This window comes from Ruditapes philippinarum, unplaced genomic scaffold, assembly GCF_026571515.1.
Source record: "Ruditapes philippinarum isolate M1 unplaced genomic scaffold, ASM2657151v2 ctg3137_1_1_1_1, whole genome shotgun sequence".
NCBI lineage: Eukaryota > Metazoa > Mollusca > Bivalvia > Venerida > Veneridae > Ruditapes > Ruditapes philippinarum.
In genome coordinates, this window is record NW_026861528.1 from 26,417 (window position 1) to 54,333 (window position 27,917).

The window sequence follows — 27,917 nt, forward strand, 5'->3', positions numbered from 1 at the left end:
CAAAAATGTGACCACTATGTGTTAACAATGATGTTCCATATTTGAACAGTTTTACCTAGTTTTTGACCCCAGGTGACCCATATTCAAACTTGGCCTAGGAATCATCAAAACATATTTTCAGGCAAATTTTCAGGATATTTGGGAAATATGAACGATATTTTACTCTTGTGAGCAAAGGTAATATTTATAAATATCCTTGGAAATGTGCCTACTATGTTCAAATTATGAAAAGAGTGGAACAGTCCTTTTATACTTATGATTAAGATGTATGTTATATCCTGAACAATTTTCAATATTAACAGTTGGTAATTCACCATTATAATAGTCTATTATGTAATATATATATACATGTAATCCATTCAGCTCAACATTACAATAAAACAAGGGAACATTGTTGAAAAATACGCCCGTCACATACGCTTTTGACAGAGTAATCATGAAAATGATTTGTGTTTCAAAACCCCAAAATGATGACTAAATGGTCCAATTCACATTTTCATATTTTTTTATCTGAACTTTGGTCCATATGTAATGACCTTGACAATGGTCTCATGGACCTAAATATTGCATGCGACACTCCGTCATACAATGGTGAACATTTGTACCAAGCAATATTAAAATCCCTCTATATATGTAGAAGATTTGCTCCGGACAAGCGATTTTTAATGTCCTTTACGTGTGAGCTTGACGTTTGACCTAGAGAACCTAGCGCGAGACCAGCTTCTTATTGTGGTGAGTATTTCTATGATTTTCATTAAATATCCTTCATGTGTGTAGGCTATATATTCCGGACGAAATCTCTATATTAAATCATCTTTAGTGACCTTGACCTTGCAATATTAAGCTGAGTTACATGTTTCACGTACGTAGTCATGAAATGACAATTTGTGTTTCAATCCCTCAGTAAATGATGACTTAATGGTCCCAGTTCACATTTTTATCTGAAATTTGTATCCTTTGTGTGACCTTGGCCTTGGTCGCAGGGACCTGATTTTAGCATACGATGCTCATCATTACAACTGTGAACATTTGTTCTTAGATATATTGAAATGCCTCTATGCATTTAAGAGTTATGTTCTAGGACAAACGTCTGTCAATGAACTCTTAGTGTGACTTTTATCTTTAACCTAGAAATCTGCGCGCGAAGTAGCTTTTCATAGTGGTAAACATTTCTATGAAGTTTCATTAAAATTCCTTCATGTGTATAGAAGATATTCCCCGGAAAATATTGGACGCCGCGCGTCCACCCGCCCGCCAAAGGAGTTCGTTTTTCAAATGGACCTAAGGTCACTTTAACATCTACAGGCATGTAACCACACGCTGATACGACAATAGGGACTCTTATTCACATATGACTGTTTATTAGCTCAACATGTTTTTTCAACTTTTTAAAGGATTAAAAAGGTTGCACGGACGGAAATAGTGTTTACAAAAGTTATATAGACTTATTTACCATTGATCCGGTATTTGGTATAATAAAAACTAAAAAAAATCTGATGATTTAGAGATAACTAAGAACAATAAATTTAAACTAGTCTCGTTAAGGCCAAGTAATCATACCGTTTGTTCACAGACAAGCTATCTTTTCAACTAATCTCTTATGTTTGAGGAGTTGTATTAAATGTTTATATGTTATTAAAGAGATCCTGAAGAAGTTAATAATAACCGAAACACGCGATGCTTAACAACTATCATAATAGGCATAGACATCGGTTACTTGAAGTTATTTTTGTTAATGTATGCTGATGTTATTGTAATATTTGCTTCTTCAAAAGACGAATTACAGGATAATCTTAATATTTTGCATAAGTATTGTAATCGTTGGAAATTATGTCTTAATAAGGCTAAAACAAAAGTAATTGTTTTCAGGAAAGGGGGCCGCCTGCCACAAAATCTTAACTTTTATTATGATGGATATCCTTTAGAAATAGTTAACAAATTTTCATATCTAGGTATTGTTTTTACGACAGGTGGTTCTTTTAGTGAGACTCATAAAACTTTATCCGGTCAAGCACAGAAAGCGATTTTTAGGTTAAGAATGTATCTGTACAAATACACTAATATTACAATTGAACACACTTTAGAATTTTTTGATAAAATATTTAAACCGATTTTTTTTTGTACAGTTCGGAGGTATGGGGTTTCACTAAAGCTCCACAAATAGAAAGAATTCATTCTTTATTCTATAAATCTATTCTTTATGTTAAAACCTCTACTCAGAATGATTTTATCTATGGTGAACTTGGTAGATCTTTATGCACAGCGTATTTTTAGAATAATTAAATATTGGTTAAAAGTTACAAGTAGTATCGAACGAAAATATATCAAATTGATTTACATGCAAATGTTAAGTGATATAGATAAAAAACCAAGGGTAATTAACTGGGCATCTCAAGTCAGAGACGTTTTAGGAAATTTAGGATTTTTCGAAAATTGGCTAACGCAGGGTGTTGGTAACCAAACATTGTTTTTATCTAAGCTAAAACAAAGAATTTCAGATGTTTTTATTCAAGAATGGACAAGTCGTATAAATTTATTATCAAGAGCAGGATTTTATAGAGTATTTGCAAAATTTGAATACAGCTTTTATCTAAAAAATGTTAACATAAGTAAATATTTTACAGCTTTAACCAGATTAAGACTGTCAGCTCATCATTTAAGTGTAGAAACTGGCAGAACATTTCCTTTAAGCATGTCAAAAATTAGAGGACGAATTCCACCTATTGTTTGAATGTAAATTGTATAATTCTATTAGGGAGTGATATATCAACCAATATTACGTAATAAACCCAAATATGTATAAAACTGCAGAACTTTTTTAACTCTCATTCAGTACAAATTGTAAGAAATTTAGCAATGTTTGTCTATAAAGGTTCCGGGATTAGAAAATAATCTACATTGCAATCTTAAAAAGTAATAAATATTTATATACTGTATAATTCTAAAGTTCCTTTCTGAACTTTCATACGTTCTTCTTTACATGTAAAAACATTTTCCTATTTCCAAACTTTACCCAGCAGGCACTTGACGTTGTTTCAACGTTGAAACAACGTTGAAATATGGTCGTGACGTTGTTCAACCAATATTCAACTATGGACGACCATACGGATATATTGCCAATGTATATACAACGTTGATTCAACGTTGTTTATGGTCGAAGTTTTACATTTAGTTTAATCATTATATAAACTTTTATACCACTAATTTTGTGATATTATTCCTTTATTGAATTAGTCTGTAAGTGATTTTTTTCAGGAAAATTTGCGTTACAATCTTTTTCCGTATATTCAAAATTAGCGCTTAAACAAATAAAGTTGGAAATAATTTTTCACTTCCTATTAACGCTTTAAATATTTGTTAATATGTTTTGTTGTTTGTTGTTTTATTTTCTAGTTCTTTATGAATAATATTAATTAATAAATTGATATTAGTCAAAACCCCGTTTATAAAATAACGCTGGCCAGGGGAAGTAATTGTTGCGGTCTATGATTTTGTTTGTTGTCTATGATTATCGTTCGTGCATATGGTGGCGCTGTTTGGAAAATTTGAAAACAACACGATTGGCAATTTATTTGGATTTCGAAGGTATTACCGTTATGTTTTACTTTAGTTTACTGATTATTTTCTAAAATATTATTATTTATTCTTTAAATTCTACTTTAATTTACTTTATGAAATAAATGAGAGATATAAACACATGAATGAGTTGATTTGACACGTTTTCGCGACCTAATTGAATGATTTGGGTTCGGAAGGCCTTATAAGAAGTTATTGATGTCATTGACAATTTATGATTTTACAAATCTTGTCTTTCTTTAATTTATTTTTCATATTATTAAACATTTGTCTGTACTATATCCTATTTAGAATTTAATCAATTTTAAAATTGAAACCTATAAAGTAGTTCGGCCCACTTAATTTACGTCCCAAAACGATTCGTCAATATATATAACTATGTTTATATTTTATTGATAGTATAATACAGTGTTAATTAGTTTGAAAAAAATACATTATAGTGATATAGATAAGTTAAATAACAAATTTGAGTGTTAAACTTTAAAGTTTAATAGTCGTAAATTTAATAATAAATCTATTTCTATTTTATTATATATTATTTTATATTCTAGATCCTGGTCCTGGCTGAAATTTAGAGTATTGCAGCTGTAGCCTGTATACCATACATTCAACACGAAAGGGACTGTCAGGTTTGTTAAATTGAAATTTATTCTTATTAATTTATATATTTGAATTTCTTTACAATACAAAGTATAAATTTTTCAACTACTGGAAATTTATCTTGTCTTAAAATATATTTCTATCGGAATATTCCTGTAACATTATTAATATAAAATTTACATGTTTGTTGATTTCAGGATGCTGCACAAAATGGTCTTAGCTAGAGCCTAGAATGTTAATTTCTTGGGAATATGCTGCAAGGAACTGACGGGGAGCAGTTTTTCTTACAAATCATAGGTGAGACTTTTAAATTATATATAAATAGCTTCTTTTTAAAAAGTTTTTGTTGTCCTATATACAGTATTTGCTGTCAATATCAAACTTAGCTATGTTTCAATTTCTATGCTGTTTTATGATGTAAATCTTAGAGAAAAGCATTTTAAGATAAAAACAAATCACTAAGTTGAGTAATTATATGTATAATTTGAGGTTGACCTAGTCACTTTTAACTACAAACTTCTTATTTTTATTTGCAGAAGCAGTAAGAGACAGCCAAAGAAGTACTCGAACACTCGACATACCCAGAAAGATCTAAAAGAAAAGATTGGAACAGATTGTAGCTTAATTGTTAAAACTATTAAAATGAATTTTAGCTGCACTTGAACTGTATTTTTGAAATAAAATGTCTGAAGTATTTAATATTGTCTTGATATTTTGTTAAACTTGCTTACTTTGCTTTATATCCAAAAATTAAAGTATGGTGGGTTTTCAACGTTGAAATGACATTGAAACTTCAACGTTGTGCCAACGTTGAAGCTGCAACGTTGTATCAACGTTGAAATTTCAACGTTGTTTCAACTTTCAAATCCGAATATAAATCCAACCTTATTTCAACGTTGAAATCTGACCATAATTCAACATTGAAACAACGTTGATGTGCCTGCTGGGTATTTGATACCTTTTAAATGTTCAATATGTTGTATCATGTTCGTTATTTTATTTTTCCTTTTTCTTGTCCTTTTCATAGTGTTTTTATTATCCTCTTGTTAAAACAATTTTTTATTATAGCAAAAACTAAAGGTAAACAAATCTTGATTATTGTTAACATTAAAATTGACATGGTTATTTCCCTTGTATGCGTCATACGCGTCTTGTACTTTCGTTTTCGATACAAGGCAATTTTTCAAATACTAAAATCCATATTTGTGTGTCAAAATCTGATTATTCATATCTGACATAAAAGCATGTCATGCTTTAGATTTTTAGTAGTAAAAATAATGGTCTTGTAATTTCATTTTCGATACAATGCATTATGTTACATATATGTTTATGTATACATTTGATACCAAATTTTATAAATATTTATATATGAGCATATTATGATAAAACAAGTAAATATTTATAACCATTGATGTTTAGTAAAAAGAACACATACACAACAAGGTAACAAACAAAATAATCAAAGAGATAAATATGTATGAAATTATAATTGATATGAATTAAAATGTGAATGACATCATATAGATTTGATAATATATGAATGTAACAATATGTTGAAAGCGAGTAATATTTTTATTCAATGTCCGTCAATGTATTGTAATGTATTGTGTAATGTATTGTATTTCTGAGAAGATTGTAATTTTTATTTTGTGTCAGGTCAAGGGCTTATTAGCCTAAACCAGACCGTTGTTATTGAAATGTGGATTTTGACATAAAAATTCTTCTTCTATATAAAAACAGATAAACAGATGTTGTATTTTTTAAAACACGTATTCGTCAACTGTTCTTATATACCTTGTCATGATACACGAATTTTACAAAGTAAGTCGGACTTATTCTGGAAATTAATCTTTACAATTTGTTAAGTGTTAGACATATTCGGAAAATATAAAGGTAAGTAATTAGAATGCAGTAAGAAAAGATGGGAAAAATAAGAAAAGTTAAAATACAAGCCCCCTTTATCAATAGTGAGATACCATATTATTCATCATTTACGATGTTAAAAAGCTCGAATTAAAAGTATTAAAACCTATCTCTAAACTGTCCAAAAGTCTCAACATTGAAAATATTGGAAACGGATTATATTGAGAAAAAAACAAGAAATTCCCTTTTTTCTTTTTTTTTTTTTCTTTTTTTTTTTTTTTCATTTTTGAAAATCACAATTGGACAAAGGACAATGGAATAAAACAACTGTTTAACCAACAGTCGTTCGATGCTGTGTATTATTATTAGTATATTATCGCAATTAATCGACGACATAAAGTAATAAAAAAATTCAATTTAGACCTAGTATTAGAAATTGCTTTCAATGAATGTCCTTTTAATTGCTTTCAAAATATAATTGTAATGAAAACTGAATGAAATGATTGCCATGTCCCGTATTTGACAAAATAAAGACACAGTGAATTTTCAACGTCTATTTTTCTTTTTGTTTCAAAACACGTCTTCATTTTCTGTTTGAGTTTCACTCATATGTAAGACTATACTTTGCCACGTCCTTTGATTTGCATGAAGTGTTAATAAAGAAATACATAATCTGAGCTGTCTTAGGTTATATCAATTACAAGTACACTTTAACAAACTGCTAGAGTATTAAATAGTTGCATTTTGTGTTTAAAAGGCATTTAAAGAGATCCTCAAGTGAAATTTTATACGTGACTCATTGCAGTGATCATATAAAATGATCATAAATAAACAGATGTTGTAACAAAAAACAAACAAGACATTTTAGATATACCGTATATAGCAACTGCCTCGTTATACCTGTTGATCAACGTTACATAAATATACTTTTTTTATTTTACGCAGTTTTGCTATATTATAAGACGGATATATTTTAAAAGTTGTTAGGTAAATATTAACATATTAATTGTATGTTTGATATTCAGAGACATATTTGGGAAATATGATAAGTAATTAGAATTATGTCAGATAAGTTTGAAGTAAATTATAATAAAAGTTCGAATAAAACATCCGATTATCGAGACTGGGATATTATTAATAATATAATTGTAAGCTAGATCAAATTAGGGCTTGAAATTTTTCTGAAATGACCCTAAAGGTCGCAATTTTGACAGTGCTAACGTTAATAATATGATGTGAATTATACAAGAATTCTTTAAGTTTTGAGAAGCAATGTTCTAGAATCATTTTGTGACAAAGGACAAGAGAATAAAATAATTGTTTTATGATACATATCTTAAAATCTAAAGAACTTGTGGTTAAATGAGATGGTTTATGATTATGAAAAACAACAAAAAGATGTTATGAAATATTATACATTATTCCTGACTTGTTTATAGTTCATCATTTTGTACATAAATATGTAATGCCCTATTTTTTTCGAAATTTGTTTTCAGACAAGTGCAGAAAGAAATGGATTCGGTCAAAATAATACTTGCATTCGTTTCCTGCGGGGAAAATTTTTAATGATATAAAGATATTTCATTTGACTGTTTTTAACGTTGTTTGGGGGGGATAAATAAACGTTTGTTTCAAGAATATAGTTGACAATTATCGATCAATATAGAAGAAGGTCTTTGGAAACTAGTGACCGTTGAAGACCTGAGACCGGAGAAGGTCGAACTTTAAACAATTATTCCTTTTCAAGAAAATGATAGAATACCATTTTCTGAATAATTCCGAGCAAAAAAATTAAAGTAAACACACAAGTTTACGCAGAAAATATCTATATTTAGTATGGCAGATGCCACTACGAATATTTTAATTTTGTAGATTTTCAGTGTAAACAATTTATTGTTTATAAAATTTGAGATAGATATTAAAAAAAATTGATAATTTTCAAAAACATCATTCAAGTTTTTCCATTTAAACGGTTTAATAATTATAGAAAATTAGAAATATCACGTAATAGTTTTTTGTTGTTAATTATGTGTAATTCGGACTAACTCCCTAGAGGTAATCCGTAACTTACCGGCAAACGGTATTTAGCAAGGTTTTCGAAATGGTCAATTAACCAATTATGTACGGCTTACAGATCACATACTCATCCATATACATAAAACATGTCATGTGCTCATCCATGTCTCAAAAGTTAAATGCGTACCAATACCCTGCGGTCTTCAGACCGCAGGGAATTACCCTTGAGATTGTGTTCATCGCTGTCAATTAATCACATTTCTTTAAAACTGAATGTGTAATCGTCAGAAAAATTCAATGAACAAATAGTTAAGTAAGTAATAGTTACCGTACGAGGAATAGGTCTGCATAGTGTTTACAGACACGGGTGGCGATTTGAAGACCGAGAGAGCGTAGCGGTCGAGGTTTTTAAAAGGCAACCGGGTCTGTAAATACTATGCAGACCTATTCCGAGTGCGGTAACTATCTTACCTACATGCTCTTTTGTTTTTCTATCCATACATCAGTTTTTAGCTCAGTATTTATTAATATTACTTACAAGAAACATATTACTTATGTATTTTATCCTGTTTAAGAAAGCATTCTAAAGCCAAGCAAAGATACCATCCGCTACGCTCTTGTAATTCATTCGTTCACAAATCAGGTGTTATTTGAATATTCTCGTGATTCTCGTGGGGTTTCATTAGGTAATGTACTTGTTGAGTTGAGTCACAGAAAATGAAAACAGAACTTGTCGAGTAGGGAAAGGTAAGATCATTATTTTGATATATGAATACATAACATATCAATAAAATAAACAAATACTGAGGAAGATAAAAAATATTTTCTAATCATAAAAAACGGAACACTTTATCTTTATACATAATAAATGTCCTGGTAAATAGATGATCAGGCTATTTCTTATATAATTAAAATATACTTTTTTCAAAAGAAAGTAAAAGACGGGGTTCTATAACTAAATATTAGTAATACATGTAGTTACACCGTTATGTAAGTTGGGTTTTGTTGTTGTTGTTTTTTATGATGGCTGATTTTAAATGTTCTTAGAATTTCATCCATGTTTGGAAGAATTTTCTTTAGGTGTATTCTTAATTAGCATCATCCGTTATAAGACCGCATGTAAGCACGAGGTCAAGAATGGAAGCGAAAGTCGTATTCTTGGTACTGGTATACAAAATCTAAATTGTGATGTAAAAATAACTAAAAAATGAGAAAAACGATCTTATACTTAAGATGAACTATACTCGCACTGAAAGCAATATTTTGGGAAAGAAAGATGCAGACATTGACTTTGATTCGATATGCACCAGTAATATAATCGTCGTATATATCCTATAAATGCAGAATTGTTAAAATAATGCAGAATTGTGCAAATTTAGACATAGTTGTGGAAATAAATACCGAAAACTTGTATCTTATGAAGCTATATAGTTCGGCAAATGTGTTAGGTATACCGAAAAGCAAACTTTAAAGAAAGGCTTAATGTGCGTCGTTATACGCCAGAACAGTAGCCAGTTCGTTTTTCTCACAAATAATCTGGAATATAAGTTATGAGGGTCCTTACAGTCGTATGCGCTAATTTATTTCGATTAATCTTTAAAATATATATCGACCCTTTTTCCTTTTCAAAATTGCCATTACCCCCCCCCCCCCCTACAATTCAGCGTTATTTTACGGTGAATATTGTGTAGTGTAATGCACGAGTTTCTCGACTTCACATATTTTCTATTGTATAGAGAACAATAGAACAATAACCGGTCGGTATCTATTTGCAGACCTGTTAACCGGTTGGTAAGTGATTTACTAGACCGCTTTTAACAAAGGAGCCGGTATGGAACGCCATAGCTGCCTTATATAAACACTTCTAAAGTGGTCATGTCCTTTTAACAGATAGTGCTGTGGTTCTGATAAAAGGTTATGTGGTTTTGATAAATGGTGATGTCGTGGTGATAGATGGTCCTGTAGTTTAAATAAATGGTCCTGTGGTTTTTAAAAATGGTTATGTCGTTTTGAAAGATTGTGCTGTAGTTTAAATAAATGGTGTTGTGGATTTAATAAGTGGTGCTGTGGTTTTGATAAATGGTTATGTCGTTTTGACAGATGGTGCTGTAGTTAAAATAAATGGTGCTGTGGATTTAATAAGTGGTGCTGTGGTTTTTTAATATGGTTATGTCGTTTTGACAGATGGTGCTGTAGTTTGAATAAATGCTGTTGTGGATTTAATAAGTGGTGCTGTGGTTTTGATAAATGGTTATGTCGTTTTGACAGATGGTGCTGTAGTTTAAATAAAAGGTGCTGTTGTTTTGATAAATGGTAATGTAAGTATGTATATGGCGCTGTTGCTTTGATACATGGTGCTGCAGTAATGATAAATGGTGATGTCGTTTTGATATATGGTAGAGTCACTTTGGTACCTGGTAGTGTCATTTTATATACGGTGTTGTTGCTTTGATAACTGGTGCTGTAATTTTCATAGATGGTGCTGTTGTTTTGATAAATAGTGCTGTGGTAATGATAAATGGTAATGTAAGTATGTATATGGCGCTGTTGCTTTGATACATGGTGCTGTGGTAATGATAAATGGTGATGTCGTTTTGATATATGGTGGTGTCACTTTGGTACCTGGTAATGTCATTTTATATATGATGCTGTTATTTTTATAAATGGTGCTGTAATTTTGCTATATGTTGATGTTGTTTTAATAAATGGTTATACTATTTTGATATATGGTGATGTTCTATTTATAAATGACGATACTATTTTAATGTATGGTGATGTTCTTTTTATAAATGGTTATACTATTCTGATGTACGATGATGTTCTTTTTATAAATGGTTATACTATTTTGCTATGTGGTGATGTTCTTTTTATACATGGTGATACTATTTTGATGTATGGTTCTGTTATTTTTTATTACGATGATGATGATCTATTTATAGATGACCTGTTTGTTTACTGGAACATTTTGATCGGTTATTTTAAATTATGGAGACCTTTGTTTTTCACCAACTTTTATACACTCTAATCTGAGTTTCATCATATCTTGACTGTTATTTATTCTAAAGTATTTCATTTCCTGCATAGATAACTTGCAGACAAAATCAGGCATGATCTTTTCATATTCAAAAAATGTCCACAAGTTAAAGGTTTTTTTTAAATTGCTTCCATTGTTTTCATCAGTTAAACATTTCAATTTTAATTTTAATTTATTAATCTCAGACATTAAACTCTTTCCTTCATGAGCATATTGTGAAAAAATGGCCGTTTTCATTGAAAAGCCTCCTGTTACAAGTTCAACTGCTATGGAACTATGAAAAATGCTTTGATACTGATGAAAATTGGCACAAGTGTTTACTGGACAATAGCCTGTGTCTTAAATTTCCTGTAAAATTGGCAACAGGGGAACGTCTCAAAATTGCCAAAAATCACTATTTTGCATTGGTTTTTCTTTCCATCAAAACAATCTGAGTTCAAAGTGCTACAACTTCTCAATTGATTGAGATGGAGCAAAAGGCTTTTCAGCGTTGATTACACGTTACCTTACGATCGACCTAAGGCTATTTTAGCCTGTCACATGTCCAAAATTTTCTTGGCGATGAGGGCGACTGTTGCCTACTTCAACCCCCCCCCAAAAAAAAACACACTAGAGGGCACATCCCCTTGAAGTACCATTTTGATGGGGTCGGCGCCGAAAAAATGGTCATTTTTTTAACAACATTTCTCAAACGAAAAACAGTGTCTAGGGTGTAATTAGGGCATTTTTTCACTGTTTAATGCCTCAAAAAGGGGAGGGGGTCTACAAGCCGTCAAAACACGTCTATATGAGGTAAAGGGTTAAAGGAGGTTACGCCATATTTTTCTCAGAAATAAGTTAATGACCATCTCCACAGTTCAGAAAGACATCACCATGTACAAAAATCACAGTACCATGTATAAAATGACAACACTATATACCAAAACAGTATAACCATATACCAAACGGCATAACAACATTTCAAAACGACATTATCATTTATCAAAAGCACAGAACTATTGATTAAAACCACCTCACCATTTATCAAATCCATAGCACGGTCTATTGAAACGACATAACCATTTATCAAAATTACAGTACCATATATAAATACCACAGGACCATCTTACAAAACGACATAACCATTTATCAAAATAACTGCACCATTTATAACAACCATTGCATCAACTAAAAGAACGACCTAATCATTTATCAAATCCACAGCACCATCTTACAAAACGACATAACCATTTATCAAAATTACAGCACCATCTATAATAACCATAGCATCAACTAAAATAACGACCTAACCATTTATAAAATCGACAGCACCATCTAACAAATCGACATAACCATTTATCAAAATTACAGCACCATCTATAACAACCACAGCACCATCTAACAAAACGACATAACCATTTATCAAAATTACAGCGCCATCTAACAAATCGACATAACCATTTATCAAAATTACAGCACTATCTATAACAACCACAGCACCATTTAACAAAACGACATAACCATTTATCAAAATTACAGCACCATCTTACAAAACGAGATAACCATTTTTCAAATTCACAGCACCGTCTTTTAACATGACTGCAACATATATCTAAATTACATCACCATCTATCTGAACGACATCACCATATATGAAAAAAACATCACCATCTATCAAAACCATAGCACCATCTATAGAAACGACATCATCATTTATCCAAAGGACATTACGACTTGATAAGAGTAAATATAAGGCAGCCATGGCGTTCCATAAGCCGGTAGGTAATTACGTATCTAATGTATTTAGTAATTCAAAACGATCGACCATTTTTTTGTTATAAGTGGCAAATATTACAAAGTGTAAAATACGAACTCTGTAAAATGTAAATCTAACCATAATAAAGTTGCATGCATGAATAAATAAGTGGTTGATTTTTGCAGGCGGTTAATTTTGTAAATATGAAATTGGTAATGGGAGTGATAAAGTTAAAGTAAACATTCTACACGGAGAGAGCAAACAAATTGATACATGTAATACATGTTTATCACATAATACGCGGCGCAGGAGTGTAATAAAGCCATTTAATAATCAAAAAAGGGCCATAATTCTCTAAAATTTGGTCGCAGCAAAAATTCCTTCCTTTACTACCATCTACACATTAAGGTTGTTCATCCCTGGAAGTTTAAGCAAAATCTGCCATCTGGTTTAAGAGGAGTTGCGTTCACAAAATTTCTACATTGTATATAATGAAAAAATAAAAAAAGGGCCATAATTCTGTTAAATTTGGTTGCAGCAAAAATTTCTTTCTTTACTGCCATCTACACATTAAGGTTGTTCATCCCTGGAAGTTTAAGCAAAATCTGCCATCCGGTTTAAGAGGAGTTGCATTCACAAAATTTCTACATAGTATATAGTGAAAAAATCAACAAAGGGCCATAATTCTGTAAAATTTGGTCGCAGCAAAAATTCTTTCCTTTACTTCCATCTACACCTGAAAGTTGTTCATCCCTGTAATTTTAAGCAAAATCTGCCATCCTGTTTAAGAGGAGTTGCCTTCACAAAATTTCTACATAGTATATAAGTAAAACTAGAAATGTGTCCATAGGACACGGATGCCCCCACACGCCAATGTTCTGTCAATCTTATGACTCTAGGTCAAATATTGTTTTCATTAATTTTTTTGGAAAACAGTTTGGTTTGTGAAATATACATTAAATAGTATGTAAGTACCTGTTGTTTGTAATAATCTTCTAGTCTTTGTTTAATCTTATACTGTACTTTTTTCTAGCTACATGTACCAGCCTTTCCAAGTGAATATTAAAGTAAATGATCTTTTATTTCCCTGAAAATATCAATTTAGAGATTTCATTTTCAAATTCATCTAATACTACTTTCTTAGTGTGTGTATATACAATGTATATATGTGTCTATACAATGTATATATATGTTTACACAATAATATGATTGTGTACAGCATGTAATGACATAATTAAAATTTGAAAAATTTATGATAATAAAATATTAATAGTATTTCTTCATATTACTCCACAGTATTACGGTACCACTAAAATAGAAAATGTTCTATCATTTTATTATGATATTTATTTTTTTACATGTAGATTTGTGAAAAAAATGTGAATATCAGTAGTGTCAAAAATTGTTAAATCATATAAAATGTCTAATTAACACTGATAAATTACTTCAACCATGTATTGAGAACAGGTATAGATCATTTTCAACAGTCTTGCTGTTGTGTTGACATTTTCGCGACATGGTTGTGTGCCTGCCTTGTAATCAAGAGGTCTTGGGTTCAAATCCCTTTAAGTGCCTGAAGATTTTTCAGGTTAACAATTATCAAGGTGGCAGTGATTTTTTTTTCAACTTTCAAAACAACCTGTGGCTTTATAAATGGGAAACTATAGCTTGATTAATCAGAAAAGAGGAAAAATTTCAACCACTGAAAATGGAATTTACCCATACATTTAAAAAAAGTGTAATTCAATTTAAAGGGGTTCCATTGAGGTATTTTGTCATGATGGGACTGAAATATTTTTTCCAGATAAATAATAATAATTTATAAAGGTCAAAATAAAATTATTCTGAAATATTCAAGAATGTGCCCCATTTGGTAGAGACGTAACGGCCGTGACAGACAAAAAAATGTAGGCGTATATGCCGGTTTTCCTGTAAAGGCAGACATCTGTGTAATATCAATTTGTAAAATCTGTCGATTTGCAGTCTAAGTATGATCGAAATGTCTTGGGTACGAAAGACTCGAGATCTCCAAATTACTTCGAAATTATTTACGAAAGTTTTAGTCCTCGGAAACAAATTGGCATCAATAAATAAACTTAAAATTATTATTCATCAAATTCATAACATATTTTGCTTTATAACTTCCTTTATGAGCTTAACAGGCTGATAATTATGCTCGTGAAGTAGGTCAAAAAATATACCGGAAGTTGTCGGATTCATTAAACCCAATTATCGGCTAATTCAGAGACGAATAGATTATCTACATCTCTGGCTAATTCTATTTCAATAATCCACTTTGCAATTATAAACTACAAAATTTATCCGATAATTAATGTCTTTTTCAAAAATTTCTGGAATATAATACAAAAAAAAATGTGATGATAAGGCGGATGATTAAGTTAAATATTGCAAGCCGTCAAGCACTATGACCCAATTAATTTACTATCCCATTCATAGAATTATGTGACCTTTCAAATTATATCCGCTACGTTTCTAATACCGTAATTCAAGCTCAATTGCACATTATTTTCAAAAAATAAATTTCTTGTCTCCTCTTCTGTTCGCAATAAATCGAAGTTTTCAGAAATTCAGAGCACTATTTTTCACTCGCGGCGGTTATGCGTCGGTCATGGTCGGGTGATCACTATGAATTCAGCTTACCTTGATATGTTAGAATACAATATAGCATATAGAGTGGCGATGAAACGTCACAGCAGTGGGCGTTACCCTGTATGGTTGGAAATTTCGGGTTTGTAAGTGCACTAGTTGGGACTACGTCCCAACTAAAAACGATATTACACTAGTGTAATAACACCTTGACGTGACGTCATTTGCGCTATATAGAAACATAGCGTTAAAGCGCGCTAATGTTAGCATTACACTATAGGCGCATCATTGAAAAATTACTCATTTTTACAGTTTTTTGTTCTTATTTTATATATGTGATAAATAGAATATTAAATTCGTGTAGATTCAATACTAAATTTATTAAACTCGTTGAATAAAACAATATTATGCTCGCCAGAGGCTAGCATAATATGATTTTATTCAACTCGTTTAATAAATTTAGTATTAAACTACACTCATTCAATATCCTCTATATCTGCAATGACGGTATACTTATATAAAGCTTGTTGTATGATTTATTTTACATTTGTTTTTATTCATTTGATTCAGGCAGTAATTTAATACCATGTAGTACATTTTACAATAATATATTAAATCCTTGTTTATTTACAGTATAATTTATACCATGTATAGACAATAACTTGCATGATTTTTCTACCCTGGAACGAAACATGGTCCCTTATTATCTTCTTCACTTGAACTTTTTCTTTTCACCATATGGTACTGTAGTGTTGCATATTGAATAGACCTCTTTACTTAGATAAACACTTCTTTCCAAAATATTGAAATTCATCAGTATTAACATAATGAATTATCATTAATAAACTTGTCGAATCTAAATTATAGATAAACTGTGTTTTCTGTCTCTATAAAAAGTCTTGTCTATTTCAAGAATGTTTCGATAAAGTGCATTGCTTGGTAATTTGTATAGTAAGGGAAACTGTAAGGTTAAAAGACCCGGGTGTGAAATGGGAAGTAAGACATTACCTGTCAATAGCTCAAAATTAATGATGTTAAAACGTTCCCAATATATTTTTGAAGGAAGCAAAGATTAAAATAAATATTGGCTTAAAGAAATAAATCAGGAGAATTTATAATAAATTCGACATAATGCAACTTAAGGAAAGGGTGTGCAGGTGCTGTTGGTTGTAACGCCGCAACAACTACGCCTGTTAACATGTATCTGAATATGAACTATCGTAACATTGTATAAAATGTTAAGTTTGGTAAACTGAAGTAAAAGGAAAACCATTTAACGGAATTTTTACTCAAATTATGTTTTACTTACATTGTTTATGCATTGTGTAATTTAATCTGGTTCCCAGCGTACTTCTGCAAGAGTACGTCTGGCGTGGCCCAAAAATGGCGACCTCCAGTGTAAGTACAACGGATAGGAAAAAGTATAAATGTTTGGACCATTGGCTGAAATTACAAAATAAAAGTTGTCTTATAAGCCTGAAACTGTAGCTCAGCAGTGATTTTGTCATAGATTTATTAATTTTTTGAGCAATTGCATTTTGATTCACTGTTATAGTGTTCGGATGATGCGAATGTAATGCCAATTTCGGATACTAAACCAAACTATATACGCTTGTAGATCTATCATAAAAATATAGTGAGAACAACTTTCTACGGTATTTAAAACTTATAGATACATTGTGTCCTAAACTTGGCAACAATGAACTGGATGGTATCCAGTGATACCCCTGTTTTATACAGATAATACTTCATACTGGAGACATGACAAGTGCATTATAATACAGTCTGATTTAGCCAACACTGTCTGCAAGTGCATCTTATCAGTAATGTTAACCAGTATGAAGGGGGACCAAGAAGCTTGGGCAGTTTTGTTCATTTATACTAATATTTATGAAAGTTATGTTTTGACATCTGCTGGTAGTATAAGATCCAAGTACATGTATAACAACATAGATACCGTATTTTTCATTGAACGTTGGATAGAGCTCCTATCCTAACTTTAAAACCAGCACAACAAACTCAACTTCTAAAATGTTGACAGGTCAGGTGAAAATTGTTTCGTTTACATATTGTATACAATTAACTTTAAAGGGACTCGCTTATGTTTTTGTAACTTTAAATGAAATGAAGTGTGGCGAATCATTGGGATTGTTAAACCCATGTTTTAAATTATTTGCCACCTTTTGTTTGCATACAAAATACATTTTGTACAATAATTGTGTTTTTTCTGCTATTTCGATATCATGGAGTAAGATAATGAATAAAATTCAGTGTTTTCAGATGCATTACTGTGAAAACTCATTTTTGGTTCCAAAACATGAGGGAGTCCCTTTTAAAGAGTTTCTGTCCATAAAACCATTATGCACCAGTCAATTGTAACCAAGGGAACCTAGATAAGGCCTTTTCCCTGCTATATTTTACACGAAGAAAAAACACCGCATTCACTCGGCACTGCAGGGCCACCTGAAAGGTAAAATACACGGCCCTTTCCCCCCGATATACCCCGGACCTGGGGGGGGGGAGGGGCGTGGTTACAATTGACTGGTGCATTAGTCAAACACAACTTTTAATGTAAATGTGTAAATTTAGTATTTTTTATTTTTTGAGCTTCTTGCTTTTAAATTTAAATTCATTCTTTCATATGTCTGTAGGCGTGTAGCATTAACATCATTTGACCTTCAATTATTTCAGGAAAGAAGAATTGCAGATGCAATAACAAATTATAATATACATGTGGGAGCCAAGATCTCAACTCTGAAAGAAAATCAGAGAAGTGCTGTAAAATATTTAGTGAGGGCAAGGACTGCATCTGCTCCCTTCCCACTGGTTATGGCAAATCACTGATATATGAATTACTGCCTTTCCTTGACACTGGGTGTCTAGTTGTTGTAGTAGTTCCTCTAAATGCAATTCTAAACCAGCAGATGGAAAAGTTAGGTGATTTAGCTATGTCCCTTTGCCCTGGGAAAGTTGACTTCAATAAACTTAAGACTGGCAAATATAGTTACCTTTTTTGCCACCCTGAACAAATTCTAGACAATAAAGCTCTTAATGAGGTTTTTCGCACAGAGGGACTCAGTGGAAGGAAAATTTATCTTGTGGTAGATGAGGCCCATTGCATACTGGAGTGGGGAGAGGAGTTTCGTCCGGACTTCAAACGATTGTTTCAATTAAGATCACTATGTAAATGCCAAGTACTGGCTTTGTCTGCAACAGTTACAGATGCTGGTAAAAAATGTATTTGTTCAAGTCTTCTTATGAAAAATGTTGAGATAATAAGTGAAAGTCCGGCCAAAGACAATATCAGTCTTACAGTGAAAAGACGACCAAGTCCTACTGCAAGTGGAAACAGTTCTACAACACCCTACGATTATATTTTTCATCCTGTTATAACAAAGTTGAAGCATGAATTACAAGATTTTGAGATCACCATCATTTATTGTAAATCCATGCAGTGGATAGGTTATGGCTACGAGACAGCCAGAAGAATCCTTGGCACGGACTTCTACGCAGGTGATAGCAAACTTGAGCATGCTCGAGTGGTGATGTTTCACTCTTCTATGGAAAAAGAATCTGGCCAGGTTTGTATTTGGGTTTTAACAGTTTATTCATTTCAAAATATATACTTGTTTAGGACAGACTTGAATACCATTGTGGTTTTATGTCTTATTTCACTAAAACGGCTTGTACAATACATAAAAATAAAGTAATGATCATTTCAGATTATCAATGTTTATTAAAACAAAATAATTTTTTTTAACAGCAACTACATTGATGTTGTTTTAAGCTTACAATTATAACTTCTATTAATATAAATGTGTAATACCAGTAAATAACATCCTTGCCATTCTTATAATATACAATACAGATTTTTGGATTGGTATGCAGTATGGATTAGGTACACGTTTTTCAAACTGATCCGATCTACAATCTAAACAATTAATCTTTTCATCAAACACAAAGTTTGTACAATTCTATTTCAATAAATATCTTCAAATTTTTATCAAGCTTTTTGACCACATAAAGTATCCACTGATGATCCTGTATAAACAAAATCATGTACCTTGTTACAGCTGAAGAACATGATACTGACATCACTTCAAAAACCAGATGCAGAATGTCGGATAAGGCTCATTATTTCATCTGTTGCATTAGGAATGGGGGCAGACTTGAAAAACGTTAAAAGGATAATACATGCAGGACCACCAACTAGTTTAGAAAGTAAGTTTAATGTACATTTAAATAAAAAACATATACCTTCCCACATGTTTTCACCATGAATTGTAGATGTAGAAATACGTTTAAGCTAGTTAACTTTATTTTTCGTGTTAAAGCTGCACTCTCACAGATATATTGTTTCGACAACTTTTTAATTTTTTGTCTTTGAATTAGCCAATGTTTGCATAAATATCTGTAAACAAGTGAAATGTGATAGCTAACAAAAGATCAGATCACAGTTTCCACATTTTACTTTCAAAATATATTTAACGCTTTAATGCTGCACTCTCACATATTGAACGGTTTAGGACATAAAACATTAATTTTCGAACGGAAATATAAAAATCTGCAATCTGATATTTTGTAAGCAATCTTTAATCATTGTTTTGCAGATATCTAAGACAAAAAAATAAATAAATGTAAAAACGGTATATCTTTTAGTGTGCAGCTTTAAAAAATGAGTTTTGGGCATAAAAAACAACAGTACATATGAAAACCTGTAATCGGATCTTTTGTCAGCAGTGTTATAACAATGGTTTCTAGACATTAATGCAAAAACTGGCTGATTCTAAGACCAAAAAAAGATTTAAAAACGGTATTATCAGGTAAATATCTGCGAGTGCCCCTTTAAGTAAATTTACAAAATATTCTTTATACTTCTGGTACACTCACAGCCAAGTTGTAATCTTTCTTACTAATTATGCCATTTTAATTTTCGTTAAAAACTACAATCAAAATATAATGGAGTCCTTGCATAGTTAGTTATTTTCTATGTCCCAAACAGAAAAGCAACATTACAACAACTCTGTAACAAACATCTTCATTTGTTGCCTTTTATAAAAAATCAGATAATGTGTTTGTTTTGATTATAAAACATGTGGCACTTGTGATTCTATAACCACTCTGAACACCACATGGAACAACATAATCAGAGTTCATTGAATACATAATACTTTAATATAGTGCTTTTAATATGTGCATCTTAACTGTTCTTTTGTTTTCAGCATATATTCAAGAGATTGGTCGTGCTGGACGAACAGGGTCTGTGGCAGAAGCAGTTCTCTACTTCAATAATTCTGACATATCAGGTCAATGTATGAGAAAGGATATGCAAGATTACTGTAGAAACAATGAAAAGTGTCGCAGGGATATCATCAATGATCATTTTGGCTTCCAAACCAAGGAAAAACCAACAATCTGCTGCAATTTTTGTGACTCTCAACTGTGTATTGAATGGGATTTTTCTAATTTAGCAATAAATAAGTGAAAAATCTCAATTAGGTTCTTCAGCACAGGAACAGATTTTGATGCACAAATAAAAGTTTAACAAAGTGTTCTTGTAAAAGATTTTTTTTAAATTACTGAAACATTACTTTCTAACCAAGTGTTCATTGTGTCATGCATAATAAAATGTAAATGCTCATGTACAGTACACAATACATCATCATATTTTAATTACATATTATGTTTAACTGTACTAAAATTATGATGTGTTGCTCAATTACAGTTAGTTACTGTATCAATTATTGTTCAAAGTTCATAATGTAGCAGCATTTTGTGATGCAGAATCCATTTCAATATATCAGCCATATACAATTTCTTAATAGGATTTTTTGGTACTTTTTTCAGAGATTCAGACTGACGACCACACACTTCCATGAATGGTTTTATTTGTCTCAGGTCTCTGATAATTTGTTTTTCATCCTCGAATGAAGATAGTTTTTTGTGTTTTGTGAGCACGCTGTACAACCCCAGTTTTTTTGTCAAAGTTGTTTGATATTTCCTCCATCCCAAAGAAAGCACTACTTCTTTTTACCAATGATTTATCAGTCACATTTGATCCCATTGACCGTAAATGTCCTTTGGTCAATCTTACAATATGTTCCATTTGAAGATCTGCAAGAATGATAGTTCTACCAGTGTTAACAAACAGTCCATAAATGCTTTCATTTGCTGTTTTTTCACTCAAGAGGGCAAATTGCTGACATAACAGTCTTAAAATCTCAAGAGCATATTTTGACTTATTCTTATGGCCTTTCAACACCAGCATGATATACTTCATGTGACAGAGCAAACGAATCCGACTTGGTGATTTCACAATGTCACATAGTTCGAGAAAAATGAGTCCAAGTTCCAATACAACTTTACTATATGACAATACAGCGTCAGTTCCATTAACATCCACATCTTCACTTGATATGTGCCGCCTGCTTTCAGATATTATGTTTTAAACAAGTGGTTGTACAAAAGTCGTCATCCAATGCTTTATTTCATTGTTTGTCATATTTTTGTGGTCTGGGAGGTTTTCTGGGGCTGTGTCAGTGTTCTTCAAATCAAAATACTGACATGTTGCTTCGACAATGTACGCCCTTATGAATGAAACTGCTAGGTCTCGACAGCTATCATAATGATTTTTGACGTCTTTACCTTCAGCATGTTTTCGCAAAAGTCTTACTTTCTGTGAGTAAAGTGTGAATGGCTCTGTACAGTCCGCTTTGTAAAGTATGTCAAAGAATGTTGCTAAAACAGTCATTTGAACATGGAACAGCTCAAATGTTATTGGAGATAGATTTTCAAACCTCTCGGATGCAGTCAGGGCTGCTGCTCTTAGTCTTTTTGCACCAGAAAACCTTTCTCTAGTGAGCTGGTCACCCCCTATGTGAATTTGAGGAACTTGGAGTCCAGAACCTTGATATAAGGTCTCACCTAAATCTTGGTATGTGTCCAAAATATCTACAACATCAGCATATTTCTGTTCATTTTTATGCTGTATTTGAAGGGGTATGACTGTGTTTTTCAGTTTCATTTTCAAAGGTGTTCCCCCTTGAATTTCATTACTTACAGCTGATTTGGCAAAATTTAGCCATGGAAAAAAGTCTGTTAATACCCTTGAAACAAGAATGCACATATCACTTGTTATCACTTTCCAGTCATTATCATGCATAATGAATTGCTCGGCTGGAAGCTGCTCAAGGTTGCACTGGGGTATTGTGTCTGAACAGTCATTGAATGAAACATTTTGAACAATGGCAGCAGATCCAAACCAATGTTCCATATGGCCAGCTTTACCTGTACTTTTTCTCTCGTTCGTGACTCCAATATTGAAGTTAATATTGTCTCCAACTATTCGAAATTTCTTGCCCTCTTGTATGGAATTGATCAGCTCAGTGTTAAAGCTGCCTGATATGGCTGACATAGTCTCCAACATGCCAGAATGGCTAAGTGATATACCCAGAGGCTGTAGCCGGTCATACACCTGTTGGATAGAGAAAACATATAAAATAGATAGTGTGTGTGTTGAGGATTACACCATATTACATCTCCTTACATTGAAGGTCAGTCTTTTTGGTTCAGAACAAGTACTAATTTAAGTTCACTGCAAAAACGTACAAGCCTATATTTAGTATTTATTTGTACAGGTAATACTTATTTTTTACATTTCTAAGGAGCACCAACTGTCATCAGAAAATATGCCCCACCTAAATGTACGACAACAAGTTTGGTGATAGGTGGTTGTATGTTAAATGCTACAATGGACACTGCAAAGACAGTTTCAATGGTCCTTTCTCTTGAAGGACTGATGCTTAAAAATTGGTTATGAAATATAACATAACAGTGATTTATAGTGAAACTTTTTGTAAATTAAATTAAATAATTAATGACTCCTGGCTGCTTTAATATCAAAATCATATTCAATTATAAACATAAACATGACATAAAGAGACCTATTGAAGACTTTGAATAGAAAAAAGCCCTGGTCTGTCACATTTACCCAAAATAGGTTGTTTCTTTGACGGTGATATCCTGTGGTCGAACTTCATTAACTGTTCAAAGTGAAGAGAAGAACCAGCAGGTGAACAGGAAAACATCAGCTAGAACTTGGAACGTAACTGCTTTAGAACATTGAGAAAACGTCAGCTATAACTTGGAACTTAACTGTATAACATGAAAAACAAGGGTTTCAACTATAACACAAGCAATTGGATGCTGAACTATATTTAAAGTAACATGCTTCGAAAAACTTCATAAATGTCTTATGATATTATATACATTTATGTGTGGTGTGCATATTACTGTATCTATTTTAATTTGTATGTTATTTGTCAAGTTCTCATTTATTGTCATATATTGTTTCCTTTATCAATGGTTACACCTGGAGAATATATACCTCATAGTAATGAAATAGTAAGGTTCATACATTTATGCATGTTTGTATAATATAAGTGCATGGTTTGTATTCTTAATTCACTATTACGGCATTTAAAGGAATTTTAAATTTTTGTTGATTGGCCTTTTTTAAAAGACAAATTCATTATTAAAAGAAAAAAAAACCCTTTTTAGGCCAAACTTTTTAACTACCGGGCCTTTGCAAAAAATTCTGAAACAGTTTTGGGCCAATGAAACCAAAACCATATACCTTTTGGTGGGGCGTTCATTTTCCCCCCTTTTAAAACTGCAAACAACCCTTTTTTTGGACACTGGAAACCAATTCATGGAAACCCTTCATTTCAACCCCATCCCCAAAATTTTACTGTACCCACCCCACTGGCCCAACAAAACTCTGTTTCAGCAAAATTTTTCCAAAATTTTTCCATTTTGGAAGGGGCAACCCAATTTTAAAATTTCAGCCAGAAAATTTTGCTTGTCTGTCACTTTTCAGCTACAATATTGTCCCAACTGAAAGTTGCTAGCTTTTCATATTGTTTTTTTTTGATTTAAAACACTCCTTCTGGTTGCACATTCTCTGGCCTTCCATTTCTACGTCATATAGCACCAAGGCACTTTCAATTCCTCTGCTAGAGACGAGCTCATTAAATCCTCTGGCAATTTGTTGAGGACTGCCTCTACCTGTTGCAAAATAAGTAACCACCATTACAGTTCTTTCCACAGTAAGACAACTTGAACAGCTGATTTCCATCAATGCCTGTAGTCATGCAAGATTTCATTCGTAATAACAATTTTTAATACCTAAAAACTTGTTTTATTAGCCCCAATCTTTCAACAGTTTTAAAAGGGAAATCTGATCTGGAATGAATTAAAGCTGAAGCTCTGCCTAACTCCATATAATAAGTGTATAAAGAATAATTATTGGTTTTTCTTTTTTTAACTTACAAAGCAACTCCACCAAATGAGCCTTTTCACCGTCCTTGAGCTCAGCATAATGACGAAAACGTCTTAAAGCAGCCTTGTGAATAGACTCTGCACCCTTGCCAGCTTTTTTCTGGAGTAAGACAAAAATCAAGTTGGATTGTCTTGGAAAAAACTTGATTTCTTGTAACAAGCAGAATACTTGACAACATCAGTCATTGGAAAACCTTGTGCAAAAAACTTGAAAGAAAAGTGGATTGAATCAAAATAAAAAAAATAATTTTGCATTTATCTAAACAATTGTTTTACTAATGGCACATACATTTAATAGTGACAACCGAAGAATATTAATTGCATTTGCAATATTATCTTGCTTTGATCAAGGGCTCTTATTCGGCCATTTGAATTAAGATATACACACAAACATTCAATTTAAAGCCCACATCATAACATCATGTGTACATGTATAACATCTAAAATGTTTCTAATTTTTGCTGCTTAGCATGAATTACTATGTATATCTTCAGATATATCAGAAAGTTTTAATATTACAATAAGAATTTACAAAGTATTTTCTATTTAAAAAACAAAATATTTAAACACCTTACAATATTATTTACCTTAAGTTCTTTTTTTGGCTCCAAAAATATCCATTCACCTTCCTCATGAAACACTTGACCTGAAACTGAAAAACCACAGAGAATGAGTGTTGGTATATCAAATAACCCGATACCTGACACTCTACAAATTGTAGAGTCAACATTAACATTTTTCATATACATTATCTAAGTGTTATCATTTTGGACCAGCAATGTCACACGGGGGCCCCAATTTAACATCCCTCACAGATTTGCTTGATACATCAGTTCACTTATTGCATTACCCATTCACTGGTGGCCATTACATACCTGTATATGGTTTGGACAATGTTTCAATATTTCATTACCAACTGTTAACATTCTCAACAATTTACCTGGTAGATATAGGGAGCACTATGTCAGTCTGAGTTCCTTGATCCACTGATTTCACTATTTCTCCTGAAGAGGAAGGGATCTGTTCAGTGATGTCCAGTCTCTTAAATGCATTTTTGCAGGAACGGCCTGTTAAACAATAAACTCATTTACAAATATGTTTTTTAAAAATGAGTTACCATGTTCAGAGTATTAAGAAACTATTGTGCTATCTATCAATTTAATACCAGAAATCCACATCCATTACAGTTGTATTACTAAATGTTTTTATAACATGTTCAAAGGCTTAACAATGCTGCAGAAATGGTGAATTGTCTATATTAAAGTACAAAATTGTTCATAAAAGCCGAATTTCCAATAACTATCTGTCACCATGGAAGCAACATGGATAACAGTATGTTCAAAATGTATTCAACCACCTTCATTTGTTCCTATCACAAGTGTGTGTCACATTGCCATTGAATACAGTAATGTACATATTTTTATTTTTAACATTTTTTTTTTATTTTTTATAATTTATTTATTTTGGTCAATATGATGAATATAATTATGTCTTATGAAAAATTATTCCACAATTTTTCATGAAAGAAAATTACTATCTTTATTTTATACAATAATTATACTAATTTTTTTTCATGAAAAATTGTGGAATATTTTTTATAAATATGACATTGAATCACTATCTTGACCAAAAATATAAATAATAAAAATATAAAAAATATAAAAAAATATAAAAAATAAAAAAAATATATTCAGGCAATATGACGAGCGCCTGTGGTTAAACTAAACCTGAAATAATTTCTCTTAAAACTCGTAATATGTTTATCTTACCTGTCCTTAGATTCACAGGAAATTTGACATTCATTGCCTCGGCACATTTTGTCCAGTACATAGTATCTGTACCATGTTGCTCATTACATCTTACATACTGGTGAAGGAACTGCTTTTCTTGGATCGACCAAGGGCAATGTCTGGCCACACGGTCCTGTAATAAAAATTAGTTAGTTTTTTTGTGTTTTTCATTTTTAAATTTAGCATTTATGTTAGGAAAACTATTTCGAAACATCAAATACATACCATCTCTCCCATTTTTTTTCTACCTTTAATATATATATTATTTTTTATGTTCTTTAGAAAATAAGTCCAAAATGCTAATAGGATTTTTCAAACAAAGAGGTAGATCAATGGTTTGTATTAAAAAGCATACAGTTATACCGGGGTATTTCAGAATATACAAAATCAGAAGTTTACCTCACACAATGATGTGCGTTTAGACACCTGAACTGGAGTTTTGCCTGTTGGTGTGCTGCTCTCTCGTTTCCGTTTGGATTTTGTTGGCGTTTGTTTGAGCTTTGATGGTGACTTCACATATGAGTGCTCAATACTGTCTCTCACAATTTTTGGCAGACGTTCTTCTGGATCAAACCTCGGATATGTGTGGTCCATTGTAAATATTGTTTCCCTGTTTAATGAATATTTGTATATATTAATGCCATACTCAGAACACTTAAATCTGACTAGTTACATGTATGTGTATTCAAATCATAAGTAAACACAAACTATGTTCTGAAAAAAAGGTGAACACACAAAAAAGGTGAATTTTTATTACCAGATTTTACTATCCGAAATACCTATATTCCGTTCATTGTCCGAAACCTATACAACTACGTAAACATCCGATTTCCAAACAAACCAAAGCTAACCAACACTACCTAACGATAGGAATCAATACAAATATATAAAAGTGAAATACCTACAGAGTTATAAATAGACGGTCCACAAAATATGTTTTTACCTTTAAGATAAGGAATGCACAGGAGGCAGCCATTTCCAGCGTGTGCCAGGCCCGATAATGAAATGGTAAGGGCAGGTAACCCAGGCTATGTGTAATTTACTTGATACAGTTCATATGCCGATGGATACAGTTCATATGCCGATGGATAAAGTTCATATGCCGATGGATACAGTTCATATGCCGATGGATACAGTTCATATGCCGATGAAGTCATTTAAACAAAAACATGTGATCATAGAAGTTTGTAAGGTTTATAAAGAGGAATAAATTGATTATGCGTTACATATAGGATTAATTAATTATATGTATGCATTTCAGTACCAGCTGGAGCATACAATTTACCATAGATTTTGACCACAGACGAACGAGTTTTACTTACCACAGCTAATTCCTACTAAATCGGATTTTTAAATT

General features: G+C 31.9%; 4 protein-coding genes and 1 long non-coding RNA gene across 6 annotated transcripts in view; 3 read left to right on the forward strand and 2 right to left on the reverse strand.

The window, feature by feature from the left end:
- The first annotated feature begins 3,015 nt into the window (after window positions 1-3,015).
- LOC132715940 (uncharacterized) lies at window positions 3,016-4,852 on the forward strand. Its single transcript, XR_009623749.1, has 4 exons — window positions 3,016-3,585; window positions 4,128-4,205; window positions 4,374-4,473; window positions 4,713-4,852. It is a non-coding gene; the product is annotated as an uncharacterized LOC132715940 (long non-coding RNA).
- Window positions 4,853-7,006: 2,154 nt separating this feature from the next.
- Window positions 7,007-27,917, forward strand: part of LOC132715938 (kielin/chordin-like protein) — a 52,362-nt gene continuing 31,451 nt past the window's right edge. Inside the window, exon 1 of one of the 2 annotated variants that reach the window (XM_060699054.1) lies at window positions 7,007-7,026. The gene's annotated coding sequence lies outside the window, so the exon portion shown is untranslated. Of the gene's footprint in view, window positions 7,027-7,065; window positions 7,089-27,917 lie in introns of those variants that run through there. The other variant, XM_060699055.1, reaches the window with a different exon arrangement.
- Window positions 17,675-20,916, forward strand: LOC132715950 (ATP-dependent DNA helicase RecQ-like). The gene is made up of 4 exons (XM_060699069.1): window positions 17,675-17,679; window positions 18,172-19,012; window positions 19,505-19,652; window positions 20,654-20,916. The coding sequence occupies exons 1-4, from the start codon at window positions 17,675-17,677 to the stop codon at window positions 20,914-20,916; spliced, it is 1,257 nt and encodes a 418-aa protein (XP_060555052.1).
- Window positions 19,645-23,541, reverse strand: LOC132715935 (uncharacterized). The gene is made up of 2 exons (XM_060699047.1): window positions 23,422-23,541; window positions 19,645-22,905 (listed from the first exon to the last, which is right to left on the reverse strand). The coding sequence occupies exon 2, from the start codon at window positions 22,855-22,857 to the stop codon at window positions 21,877-21,879; it is 981 nt and encodes a 326-aa protein (XP_060555030.1). The 5' UTR covers window positions 22,858-22,905; window positions 23,422-23,541; the 3' UTR covers window positions 19,645-21,876.
- On the reverse strand, window positions 25,643-27,591 carry LOC132715937 (uncharacterized). Its single transcript, XM_060699048.1, has 4 exons — window positions 27,504-27,591; window positions 26,960-27,170; window positions 26,540-26,693; window positions 25,643-25,837 (listed from the first exon to the last, which is right to left on the reverse strand). Exons 2-4 carry the CDS (start codon window positions 27,152-27,154, stop codon window positions 25,707-25,709), a joined length of 480 nt encoding a protein of 159 aa, XP_060555031.1. The 5' UTR covers window positions 27,155-27,170; window positions 27,504-27,591; the 3' UTR covers window positions 25,643-25,706.

What these genes read in the sequence shown, in the direction of transcription:
- LOC132715950 (XM_060699069.1), top strand. An exon ending in TGGAAAAAGAATCTGGCCAG is followed by an intron (nt 19,013 to 19,504) that starts GTTTGTATTTGG and finishes ACCTTGTTACAG; the next exon opens with CTGAAGAACATGATACTGAC. An exon ending in ACCACCAACTAGTTTAGAAA is followed by an intron (nt 19,653 to 20,653) that starts GTAAGTTTAATG and finishes TTTTGTTTTCAG; the next exon opens with CATATATTCAAGAGATTGGT.
- LOC132715935 (XM_060699047.1), bottom strand. Translation starts at nt 22,857, where the DNA reads ATGTTGGAGACTATGTCAGCCATATCAGGCAGCTTTAACACTGAGCTG.
- LOC132715937 (XM_060699048.1), bottom strand. Translation starts at nt 27,154, where the DNA reads ATGGACCACACATATCCGAGGTTTGATCCAGAAGAACGTCTGCCAAAA. An exon ending in AACGCACATCATTGTGTGAG is followed by an intron (nt 26,694 to 26,959) that starts GTAAACTTCTGA and finishes TTTTTATTACAG; the next exon opens with GACCGTGTGGCCAGACATTG. An exon ending in TCCTGTGAATCTAAGGACAG is followed by an intron (nt 25,838 to 26,539) that starts GTAAGATAAACA and finishes ATTGTTTAACAG; the next exon opens with GCCGTTCCTGCAAAAATGCA.